This window comes from Pleurodeles waltl, chromosome 10 (assembly GCF_031143425.1).
Source record: "Pleurodeles waltl isolate 20211129_DDA chromosome 10, aPleWal1.hap1.20221129, whole genome shotgun sequence".
NCBI classification, from domain to species: Eukaryota; Metazoa; Chordata; class Amphibia; order Caudata; family Salamandridae; genus Pleurodeles; species Pleurodeles waltl.
The window spans coordinates 928,859,088-928,871,693 of record NC_090449.1 but is presented as its reverse complement, the minus strand read 5'-3'; the positions used below and the strand labels follow the sequence as shown (position 1 = coordinate 928,871,693).

Sequence of the window (12,606 nt, the reverse complement as noted above, 5' to 3'; positions counted from 1 at the left end):
AATTACACATCCAGTTCAAATTGAGATTGGAAACTTTCAGGGACTGCATAAGTTTGTAGTCTGCGATTGTAGTCCAGTGTCCCTACTGGGAAGAGACTTACTGTGCAAGAAAAAATGTTGGATTACCTGTTCTAATGAAGGGATTGAGGTGCAGACAAACAGTGATGATGAGGGGGACAATGGGCAGTACCCAGAGTTAGAAACGGAGACCACAAATTAGGAATACCCTTTGATAACCTTATTCCCGATGCTTACAGTGACTGACTTGCCAACCAAATTACAGGGAACTGTGACGGAGAAAGTGTGGGACCTGACAGGAAAAGAAGTGGGAGTGATAAAAGGAGTAGAACCAGTCAAAGTACAGGTTAAAGCGAATGCAGTGTTTCCTCAGGTACCCCAGTACCACATGGCACAAGATGTCCTCATTCAGGTATCGCAGATAATTGCGGACTTTGTGAAGCAAGGGTTTCTGAAAGAAGTTATGAGCAGCCCATGTAATTCACCAATAATGGCCCTGAAAAAGCCTTGTGGGAATGTTCAAATTGTACAAGATTTGAGGAAAATAAATTAAATTGTGGCAAAATGTTGCCCCATAGTGCCAAATCCAGCAGTAATCATGTTTCAGGTTCCATGTGATGCAGAGTGGTTCACAGTTGTGGACTTGTCTCAAGCATTCTTTTCAGTGCCTCTTCATGAGGACAGCCAATTTCGCTTCAGTTTCAAATTCCTGGACAAGGTGTACAGTTGGTGCAGAATTCCTCAAGGGTTTTCTGAGTCACCTTCCATCTTCAATCAGATATTGAAGAAAGATTTAGAATCATTAGAACTGCCTTTCAGTTCGACTTTAGTGCAATACACTGACGATTTGTTGATTGCGTCCAGAACGAAAGAAGACTGCAGGTATGACACAATTGCCTTACTGAACCATTTGGGAGAGAACGGACATAAAGTGTCCCCAAAGAAACTCCAATATTGTCAAAAAGAGGTAAAATACTTAGGGCACTTGATTGAGAAAGGGTCCAGGAGAATATCAAAAGAAAGGGTGATGGCTACACTGCAGATAAACCCCCCCCCCCCGACAACAAAGAGATGTCAGGATGTTTTTGGGAATGGTGGGCTACTGTCGCCAGTAGATTCCCAACTTTTCGATTATCTCTAAGCCATTGATAAAACTGACAAGCAAGGAAGTTAAGGATGACCCGAATACCATCATTTTGTCAGAGGAAGAGCTTGAGGCATTCATGGAATTAAGAGAGTGCATGTGTAAGGCACCAGCTTTAGGTATGCCTGATTACACAAAGCCTTTCCTACTGTTTTGTCATGAATGTGATGCTTGTTCTTTGCCTGTCTTAACACAGGTCCATGGAGGTGCAAACCGCCCAGTAGCATATTTTTCAGCTACTTTGGACCCAGTCGCAGCAGCCTTACCAGGTTGTTTGCACGCAGTTGCAGCAGTTGGTCAGAGCCTCACACAGTGTGAAGGCATAGTGATGTGACATCCCCTAACAGTAATGGTTCCACATTCAGTTGAAATTCTGTTAACCCGAACTAAGACTCAGCATATGACAAATGCTAGGTTAACAAGATATGAGACCATTATACTGGGGTCTCCGAATGGTTCTTTGAAGAGGTGTACAATATTGAACCCAGCAACTCTACTTCCTATTGAAAATGCTGAGATTAGCAATACGGAGGAAGTGGAACATGACTGTCTTGAGGTAACAGAACTATGCACCAAACCCAGACCTGACATCAAAGATACACAGTTAGAAGAAAATTATTACATTATGTTTGTTGATGGATCATGCTTGAGAGACTCATTCGGAATACTGAGAGCTGGTTATGCTGTGTGTACAATCACCGGTATTTTAGAAGCTTCCTGACTCGAAAGAGTGTACTCCGCACAAGTGGCTGAATTGATTGCTCTTACTAAGGCATGCCACGCAGCTGAAAACCTGAAAGTCACTATCTATACTGACAGAGGATACGGATTTGGAATTGTACATGATTTTGGCCAATTATGGTCACAGAGGGGTTTCGTGACCTCTTCTGGCTCACCAGTGAAAAATGGCAAACAAATTAAGGATTTGTTGCATGCAGTTCAGTTACCTCTTGAAATTGCCGTGGTGAAATGCAATGCTCATGTTAAGTCACAAGACTTTGTGTCAATGGAAAACGGCTATGCAGATCAAGTCGCAAGGTTTTGTGCATTGAACTGTATATCGTTCAAGGATCAGTGGGAATTGTTACCGCAAACTGAAAATGAAACGTGTTTGAATTTTGCATTAAGAGTAGTTGATACCTTAGATGAGTTAAAATCACTGCAGGGCTGTGCTAGCAGAGAGGAAAAACGCTCCTGGCAGAGAATGCAATGTGTACAGAGGGCTGACGACTTATGGGTTTCAGAGGAGGGGGAAGTTGGTTTTGCCAAACAGTCTTTTGTCACAGTTTGCAAGGCTTTACCATGGGCAGGCACACCTTGGAAGAGATGCAATGATCAGATTATTCAAAATTGATTGGTTTAATCCGAAATTCAGACAAGCTGCAGAGGTGACCTGTCACAGGTGCATCATCTGTCAACAGATGAATGCAGGAAAGGGAACTGTGGTGACTTTGAGCCACACAGGGAGAGCTGGAGGTCCGTTTAGCAAGATGCAAATGGATTTCATTGAGATGCCCGTGTGTGGAGGCTTGAAGTATGTGTTAGTGATTGTGTGTGTTTTCAGTCACTGGATTGAAGCTTACCCTACACGTAGGAATGACAGCCTCACAGTAGCAAAGCTGTTGCTTAGAGAGTTAATACCACAGTTCGGATTCCCGGTCTCTTTAGAATCAGATGGGGGCAGACACTTTGACAATGAGGTGATTCAGCTCTTGTGTGCTGCACTGGACATTGAGCAGAAGCTGCATTGTAGCTACCACCCTGAAGCATCAGGACTAGTGGAACACATAAATGGTACCTTGAAGTCAAGAATGGCATAAATGTGTGCAGCTACCAATATGAAATGGCCAGATGCATTGCCCTTAGTGCTGATGTCGATGAGAAATACACCCGATAAGAAGACAGGACTATCCCCCCCATGAGATACTCATGGGCAGAGCTATGAGGTTGCCCACAGTACCTGCAAATGCTCTTGTGAATATCACGGATGATATGGTGTTGGACTACTGCAAGGGTCTGGCTGACGTGGTCCTCTCTTTTTCCCACCATGTGGAGGCTAACACATTGCCACCAATCAGTGATCCAGGTCACACCCTGCATGCCGGTGAGTGGGTGGTTGTCAAGAAACACGTGAGGAAGTCGTGTTTGGAGCCACGCTGGAAGGGGCCATATCAAGTAATACTGACAACAACCACTGCTGTGAAATGTGCAGGAGTTCCAAACTGGATACATGTCAGCCACACAAAGAAGGTGACATGTCCGACTGATGAGGAACTTGAAGTATCCGAAACAACAACTCCAGAGAAAGAAGTCTCAGGGCCGGAGAGTATTCAAAGGGGAACTGAAACTGAAAGAGAGCCCACTGAGGACAGCTTAGTCCCTCAAACAGTAAACAAGTTGGAGAGAGGTGACAGTGAGCCTATCTCAGTAGAGGCAGCAGGAGAACTAAGTCAAGGAGAGGTTCTCCCAGAAGTAGACGGATACAGGTTAGAACTCGAGCCCGTTACAGACCCTGAAGACGAGGGGGAAGGAGCAGAGGGAGGTCAAAGTACGTCAAATCCTCCTGAGCCACTTGCAGGTCCGTCAAGAGAAAACACCATAGCACAAGAGGAGGGTGCTGTTCAGCGTCGTGAAAGGCCAAGCAGGAAGAAAACGCATAAAGGTGATAATTGGCCAAAGAAACAAGCTGCAAGAGAAAAGGTCGCTCCAGGTGAAACAATAGAAGAAGAAATCGATACAACCAGAAGGGAAAATCTTAGTGAAGGAGAGTTGCAAAGCAAACGCAGACTGAAAAGAAAAAGAGTCGCGAACAGAAGGTACGCAGGTCCTGAATGGGCATATGCAACGACACCTGAAAGGCAACAAGAATTCTTAGCATTCTGTTTTGATCGAGAGGTACCAGATCAATGCTACGGCACCTGAAATCAACCTGAGAAAGAGACTGTGTTAAAAGTTGAAAATCGAAAATTAAAAGCTGTAAAGCCGAGAAAATAGACTGATAAAATTACCGGATGTGACACTGATAACCTGAATTGTCTCTGAAAACCGATTATGACAAGCTGCTAACCTGATTTGACAAAGGGTCCTGGGGTGAGTGAAACGCTGTAAATACACGCAGAGAGAAAGAGAGACTTTGCTTTAGGAAAAAAAAAAAAGAGAGCTTTTAAATCGTCCTCAAGTTGAGTGTTTGTTTTGAAATATTCTGCTATCTGATTCTTTACAGATCATGGCTTACACTAAGAGTAAGAAAGGTAGGGTATGTGGTTGGTTAAGTGCTATCCTAGGTATTGTGTGTGCAATAATAATTATAGGTGTGATTGTGGGAATGCCGTGGATCGACAAGAAAGTGACTAACAATGCTTCAAAACCTGAGACTGCTACATTAACACCAAGAGAGAAGTTTGAGCAGGATGCAAAGTACTTACATGCAGGAACTAACCCAAAGGGGGAACTGTCTACTAATGTTTTCTATCGCTTGCTGAACAAGTATGTTGACACGATGGATGTAAAGAACTGTTATGTGTGTACAAAGATTCCTACGTCAGTACAAGAAGGGGTCACTTACCATAGCTTGCCACTAACCTACGGGATAAGCTTTAGTTTGCTGCTAACGAGATTCTATGATCAGGAACATGTGCAATATTTTAATTCTAATTTAGATGTAGTGTTTTCCTTTGTGCCTGTGATTGAGTTTCTGAACAAATTAGCTAAGGAGCATAGTATAAAATTACTTAGAGGTTTCTTTGAGCCAACACTAACATTTGGGACAGCTTACGCGCACCGCAACAATCTGACCTGCTTACTAACGCCTGTAGAGAAGAGCTTTTTAGATCACACTGATGATAGACGCAAGGCACTGAAAGAAAGACTAGAAAAGAGGTTAGAGAAACGCACATATGCAAATGGTTATGCTTACACCGCAATAAAGACGCAGGGCAAATTAGCTATAGATGCATTACATGTAGGTAGGCTTTGTATATATATATAGGCCAAAATCTGATCAAGACACTTTATTTGTGGGAACGAGTGAATGCAGGCATGTGTTTTTGTTTCAGGGTAAGTGGACATTCATATTAAATGAACAGGATCCAGCGATCCCTGGGATCTCCAATATTTGTGGACTTAATGCTTATTACCGTCTCCCTAAGGGATGGTATGGGACATGTTATTTGGGAATAGTTTTCCCAAAGATTTACCGGATTGATGACTTAAAGCAAATACCTAAAATGTCTGAATTACAACATACAAGACAAAAGAGAGAGACAGCGGTTTCTGTTGTTGGTGACATATTTGGAGCCATAATTCCTTCAGTAGGGGTTATCTTAAACTCCATAAAAATTCGAAAGTTGTCTACTATTGTGGATAACATGCTGACAAACTTCACAGGGGCTATACTCCTGATGGATACTGAACTTGCTTCGGAAAGAGCTATGACTCTTCAAAATCGGCTTGCTTTAGACATTCTTTTAGCAAAGAGCGGCGGAGTCTGTAAGATGCTTAACGAGCGTCATTGCTGCTCATTTATTCCTGATAATAGTAACAAGATTAGCGGTATGCTTACTAACTTAACAAGAGATAGTGCAGATTTTAAGGAGCTGAAGGAACCTGGAGTTTGGGAGAAAGTTGGAAAGGGAATTGCCAGAGTAGGGAGCTGGTTTAGTAATATTTGGAATAGGGTTCTTGCAAAAACATTAGGAGGTCTATTCATTGTCTTGATTTGTTTATTGGGTTTATGGGGTGCATGCAAAATTAATGAAAGAATTAAAAGAAACTGGACAAAACGAAGTAAAAGAAATGAAGAAAATGAAAGGGAGAAAATGTTTAATGAAATTTGGGAAAGTTCACACAAGGGTCAAGATGTTGAAATGCACATTATGCGCAAAGTGAAAAATTAAAAGTGAAAGGTTGAAAAGGGAAAGGTTTGTGATGACTAGGCTCATCAGAGGAGGGACTGAGAGAGCATAGCTTATATAATCTATAATTAACATGATATGTTTATGAACTAATGTATAATAATGCTGCATAGAAAATGTATTAATATGTTTTTTGCTAAAACGTGAGCTTGAAATGTGCCCACGGGGAGTGGTCGCCAATTTACACGGAGACTAATGAAAAGGACTAATAATGTTAAAATAATATATTAAAAGATGGTTTTATACTAATTATTGATGAATATGTTATTAAAGTTTGATCATGAATCTTGTAGGCCTTAGTTAGCATGAGTCAAGGCCTAGCTCTCATATTAAATGTGTTTTTCTAAACGCGCAGTATGCTGACTCGCTAAAGGACATGAACTCTTGTTTTTTTTTTCTTCAAACTAGAAGCTGAATGTAACTATAGTAGATCCGTTCTCATGAAAATTCATATTGCTTGTAGAAATGTACTAGCTAAATGCAACAGTGTAGACTAATATTAAATACAAGGTCGACCAAACCGGTCCAGACAATGGAGATACTGACCGAAGATGCGCAAAGAATTACAAAAGGATGAAATCATACCGGACATTGTACCTCTGAAGATGTCAATCATATTGACCAATAAAAGGCCTGAGAACTTTAATGATTTAATGTGTTTTTAAATGGTTAAAGATAGTGGGGTGCAACTCTTGTCCAATTACATTTTAGGGGAATGTACAATGAAAAGGGGATAAAAACCCCTGTCACCAGGAAGTGATTTAGAATTAGGGAGTAGGAGACTAGGAGAGGGGGGAATGCTGATGCTATATTTTATGATCCAGAAACGTTGTCACTTTTATTAGTGACTGGCTGACTTATCTAGAACCATACTTCTCCTTAGATTGATTGCCCATTCACACTTTACCTCCTTATGAGGGAAGTGCCCCTTCCTTACCTGAGAGCTGAGTTCCTGACTGATGGCGAATCAACTGATGTCCTGAAGACGAAGACTGAACCTGAGTGCTGACCAAATTTGAAGGGTAACTATATGACAATGAAATTGTGAATGTCTGTTGCTTTTCCTTTCTAGGTACCAACTGCTTCTCTTTTGACAGAAACCATAGTTAGATGTTTTTCAAATTGATGTTCTAAATTGTTTTGCATGAAGCCCAACATGCCAATGCTAATTAGAGGTTAGTTGAGAGGGGTTCACTAAACTGACGCAAATAGACAAACAACTAAATTAATGCTTTGTTGACGATACTCTGCTAAGGATAGCCTATGTTCACACTTCTATGTTCTGATGTTTGTGATCCTTGCTTTGACGAAATCTTATCAGAGTTGTCATATTGTGACTATCTTACTGTGCTTATTGGTTTTGAGATTGGTTTTGAGATTAATAAACATGCTAGTAGTATTGTAAACTAATAGGGAATAAACATCATTAAGATTATACTAAACTGGTGTGGTTATTTATGACTGAAAGGTCATGGTGGTGTCTTGAGTTAATTAAATGTCATTGACTAAAGTGAAATGCATTGTTGTGATAAATATTGATGACATTATTGACGTACTGATTGACATGTTGATTAGCTACATCGTCCTAAGGTGTCCCTCAACTGGGTCGAAAGATTCATTAGCCTAAAACAAGTCCTGATGTGTAATAAATTATCATAAAGGGACGCGTTAACAAGAGAAAACTTTGGATTGGTTGTGGAGACTGGACGGATGTGGTGACGTTAGCGTAGCCTGTTCCACAGTCCTGCGCTTGGAGGCAGTTAGGGTGGTTTGCTCAAGATCACACAAAGTCGACAGGTAAAAAGAGCAAACCTTAGAATGTTTAATATCTCAGCCAATAAGCAGCATCTATTGCCACTGTGCAGGTTTGTGCTGTGACGTTAAATGTGGCTGTACACACAAGTGCACATTAGTAAGATGCGGAGTCCCAGGGCGGCACACCCTCCCCTCTGTCGCCATGTCACTGTAATCAGATTCCTAGACTTCGTGCCACGAATCTGTTAAATTTCTGTTCACCGAGCAGCACATGGGGGTGCTCTGGTGGTGGGCTTAAACTTTACAAAAATTAGTATTTAATTGAAACTGGGGAGCAAATTCGAGCAATAAATGTTAAATACACAACAGGTGGCACTGACAACCAACCACAAGGTCATGCCTGGTGGTGAGTTAAGGTTTTTGTTTATATATTTGTATATATTCGATGCCATATTCTTGAGGGTTTTCCAGTGCTGTAAAGAGCAGTGTCTCTATAACCCAGCTGAACGGGGCTCATTCTGTTAACTTTGGACCAATAAAAGTTACCCTTACTGGGTACAGACATGCATGCTGGACACACAATACTGCAGCAGACGCCTTCACCCACTCCGCTACGTTATTATAATTTATCCGTAATATTTTAGTACTGCCCCGCCCTTGTTTTAAACAGTTTGATTGTTCGAACACCTTTAACATGCCCTCCTCCTCATAAGCCACCTTTGCTAACCGTCACAATGCTAAACGAAGTCACAAACGAGGAGGGGGGCTGGATGGTTACAGAACATAACTAACCACAGTGTATCTTGATTATCAAGCCATAAAGTGATTAGTTACGTTTCTTAAAGAGTGACGCAATGCTTTACACCTCATGCACAGTGCCAGTGATGGCATTATGCATGCTGAGAGTGTATGACACCAATTGCTTTTTGTCAGGAGTCCTCTCTGATGTAAGCAGTGTTTGCCTTGGAGTTAACGAGAATTTGGGAATGAGGAATTTCTCTTTGCAGAAGGGATACAGATTCAAAGCCTGTCAGCTCTGGGGTGAGACAACTTTGAAATACTGCTCAGCTAGTCGAATGCAGTAAATGTCTATTGTACGGTATGCATGCTTTGTGAAGTGCGTGTTCAGCTGTAGAGCGGGAGAGCGGGATTGGAGCACAAGAGAAGAAAACCACTTTTTCAGATCTGGAGGAAATAGAGCTAACCTCTTCCATAGGCAGGCTTTTTCGGATTCATTTAATTTAAAAAATACATTTTGAGCGTTTAGAGAGACAAACATTGCAGAACGCATACAAGGGCACTTATAGATCTGCTTAAAACATTGTATACTTTGCTGATAAGTATAGGAGCTACAGTGACCTTTAGAGATGCCATCATCAGAAACATTCCTCGTCAGAGACAATTAAATTGAAAAGAATGCTTACACCTCGGCCTTTTCCTTTGCAATCTCCCAAGCTAACTTTCGGCAGCTCCTTGCATTGCTCTTGCCATTCTGCCTGGGTTTGGGTGGTACATGCCCCCTGTGCCTGGTGGTTGTGCTATGTGGTGTGCTTCTTGCCTCCTGGACAGATCATGTTTTGGTGATTGCATTACACTACAGAAACAAAGTGGGTGAGTTCAAAGCAGACCCTGTCAATGAAATAGTAACTATTACTGTTCGTGTACAGCTTGTGTTCTGTTTGGGGAGGGGAGCAGCAGGGGGAGGAGTCATGAAAGAAAGTGGGGCCTGGCCTCCCTATTGTCGCACTCCAGGCTGTGGTCCTGCACTCCTTTAGTTCCCCAGCTAAGTTGATCCAAAAGCTGTGCAGGTCTTTTATGTCTTAGCGATGAGGACTCAAATATCCTCAACTTTTCCAAAAGTCAAGCGCAAAGGGAGAAATATGTGTAAATGTCCTGAGAACACCACTGAGACATTCACTACAAAAAACTCATCCCCAACTTTTACGGGCCACCACTTTTAAATGCCACCAGCCACCACTGCATAAAAATACTGGGCCATATCAAGAAATAGTGACCAAACAATGCATTTTTATGGTCACTAAGAGACATGTTATTAGAACATTGAGCAAAAATCAATTGACTGCCAAAAAAAAACAAATCCCTGCGCACTCCAACCCACGCAGTGGTAGGCCATTCTTAAAAATGTGTAAAACCCCGGTTCATAGTGCCATAAATAGACACCTAGGCAAGTATCTTAAAGTAGCCCATAGGTCGACGGCCAGCATCCTGGCCTTATTGTGGTGTTCAAAAGCATGTGGAACGTTTGTAGTAAACAGAAGCGTAATAAAAGCAGTTTCTTCAAAAACACCGTCTTACTCACTTGTTGTAAAGGTTCATCAATCACATTGGCACCAGTCAGTCTTCTGTCGATCTTTATAGGTCTAGCTTCCCGTTTCATTTCTTCTAAACACTAAAGTAACAAACGATATGCTCAGAAAAGACGTGCCTTTAAAACAGTCTACAGAACACAGAAACAAACACAACATAAATAATAAACAACATATTCCGAGATCCTGCATGCATATATCTTCCAGTACTAAAGCCATGCTCTCAAGGCCGACATAATTAAGACCATCGGTAACTCAATTTTGGTAAGAGGAGAACTTGCACTCACAGGCTTTCCCAAGCCCTTATCCAATTTCAAGCGAAAAATTCCAGGGTGTGCAGAAGGCGGCCAAATACACGGCCCACATTATGCAAACGTATGCAGCTACGTAAATAGTTGTCACATAACTTTGCTTTAATTTAAAAAAAAAAAAAAAAGTTCATAATTAAGTACAGACGTAGCATCCAGTCCAAATGTAATACTATTCTTAATAATAGTCCCAATGCTTTTGTCTCTTAGACATGAAAAGACTAATTTCGAAAGCAGTCAAAACATACCTACGAACTGAGGAAATATGAGTTCACAACTAATAAACATATGAAGAAATAATAAAAAAAATAATACAATCTTGGCACTCAACTTTGACCCAGGCAATACATAAACAACAGCAAACTCAAAAGAAGCACATGTAATTAGAATCATTTTGGTTAGGATTGTATCATGGAAACATATGATGAGACCCTAATATCTCAAAACACCATGATCAAAATCATCTAATCCAAAGAGTAGTAGTTGTGCCTGCATGGTAATTTTCAATTAAAACAGCTTTACACTCAGCTGTACTTCAGTGGGTAACTACATAATCTAATACTAGCATTGAACGACGCAGAGGATGAATGAACATTTCACCTGGGTGAAGCAGCAAGGCACAGTGTAAGTAATCTATTATCTGCATAGTTAATTAAAAACAGTGCAATACAACAAAACCTTAAGAAAGAAATAAAATGCACAATTAAAAAAAAATCACAATTAAAAGATACATGTTTAAACAACAATAAGGTAACAGCTAAATCTGCATAAGCTGGTCGATGAGTAAACCTTATTACGAGAAGAAGGTTGGTATACTCTAATAGACCAGAGGTACCGACTCATCAGTGTACCGACTCTTCCTTATACGATAGGCTTAGGAAAGTGCAAAGTGCGATGCTGCCATAAAAGAGAGGGGGGTTCTTGTCGATTTGTCCATTAGGGGTTGAATTTTAGGGTGCCGTGCTTATAAACTCAGTGTAGGTTGGAGGCCACTTGCTGCCGTAATGGCTGCGAAGCTAGTTAAAACAGGAAATAAGGTGGTAAAATCAACTTATCTCAGGGAGAGGGAGCGGATGTCTATATTTCAGCTGCCAATTTGTTCTCAAAGTGTTTGTGTTTTTAACATACTGCATACATTTTGAAAGAATAACTTACCATAGGAACTCCAATGGGTGTAGATGGAAGAAAGGAGTGCTCGCACGTTTCAAGGTACTTTTCCGAATTCGTCTTTCCAAATAAAAGAGCAATCACAAAGCCTCTGCGAAGAAAAGTGGTTTCCAGAAAGAAAAAAAGAAAATCAATCGAAAGTATTTCAGCTTTGCTTAAACATCTTACGAGAGGAGTAATTTCCGTTATATTGTCGGCTTATTTGGGTATTTACCTTCACAAAATAATGTATTCCGGTACGTTACAAAACGGAAAACAATTAAAAAACAAAATCAGTATACAGAACAAAAATGTTTCCTAAGAAAGAACTTTCCCCAGGTAAAAAACAAAGGCATAGCCCGCATCACGTACTTGATTCCAATATGTCAACTTACCCGTTATTTTCACTGTGCTGTTGACGCCCTTGTGTTTTGAGGGCACATCATTCGATATCATCTTGTTACTAAAATACCACAAAGTTCTTTTGCACAATTTCAGAACCACTCATATCTTTCTGCCATATTTATACAACATTGGTTCCGTTTCACTTGGCGGTAATGGTAGATAATACTGATCTATCACCACAACTGACATTTCAGTTTATAGCTCTGCAATGCACTCATTTATTCACTTTGCACTGCAACTACCAACCAAAAAATGCATCTTGAAAAGTATGATGATGTGACTTTTTTTTTTTTTTTTAGGTTATGGACCTCTAGCTTGGCCTGCAAAGTGGACAGACTTATACAAATATTCTGAATTCAAATGTTGTACAGAAAAGCAACACAACGTGTTCACATTGCTGACCACACATGGGTTTGCCAAAAGGAAAATACAACTTTCAGTCCGGCACCCCGGCTCTGCACCAGGTGCGCTTCAACAGTAAGACCTTTTATCTACTCCACCTTCTCCATGGTGCTGTATGGTCTAGCAGGAGCAGGCTGTGCTATGCTTCTGCAAACAGTTCCTACTGTCCCCATAGCAAAGATGTCCCC

At 41.0% G+C, this 12,606-nt stretch overlaps 1 protein-coding gene across 6 annotated transcripts in view; it reads right to left on the bottom strand.

Annotated features, from left to right (window-relative positions):
- SNX13 (sorting nexin 13) overlaps positions 1–12,606 on the bottom strand; it is a 587,891-nt gene that overhangs the window by 470,154 nt on the left and 105,131 nt on the right. For all 6 annotated transcript variants that reach the window (XM_069211703.1, XM_069211707.1, XM_069211702.1 and 3 more), the window contains exons 5-6: positions 11,621–11,723; positions 10,151–10,240 (exon numbers count right to left, since the gene is read on the bottom strand). In XM_069211703.1, coding sequence (XP_069067804.1) covers positions 10,151–10,240; positions 11,621–11,723 — 193 coding nt within the window. The remainder of the gene's footprint in view (positions 1–10,150; positions 10,241–11,620; positions 11,724–12,606) is intronic.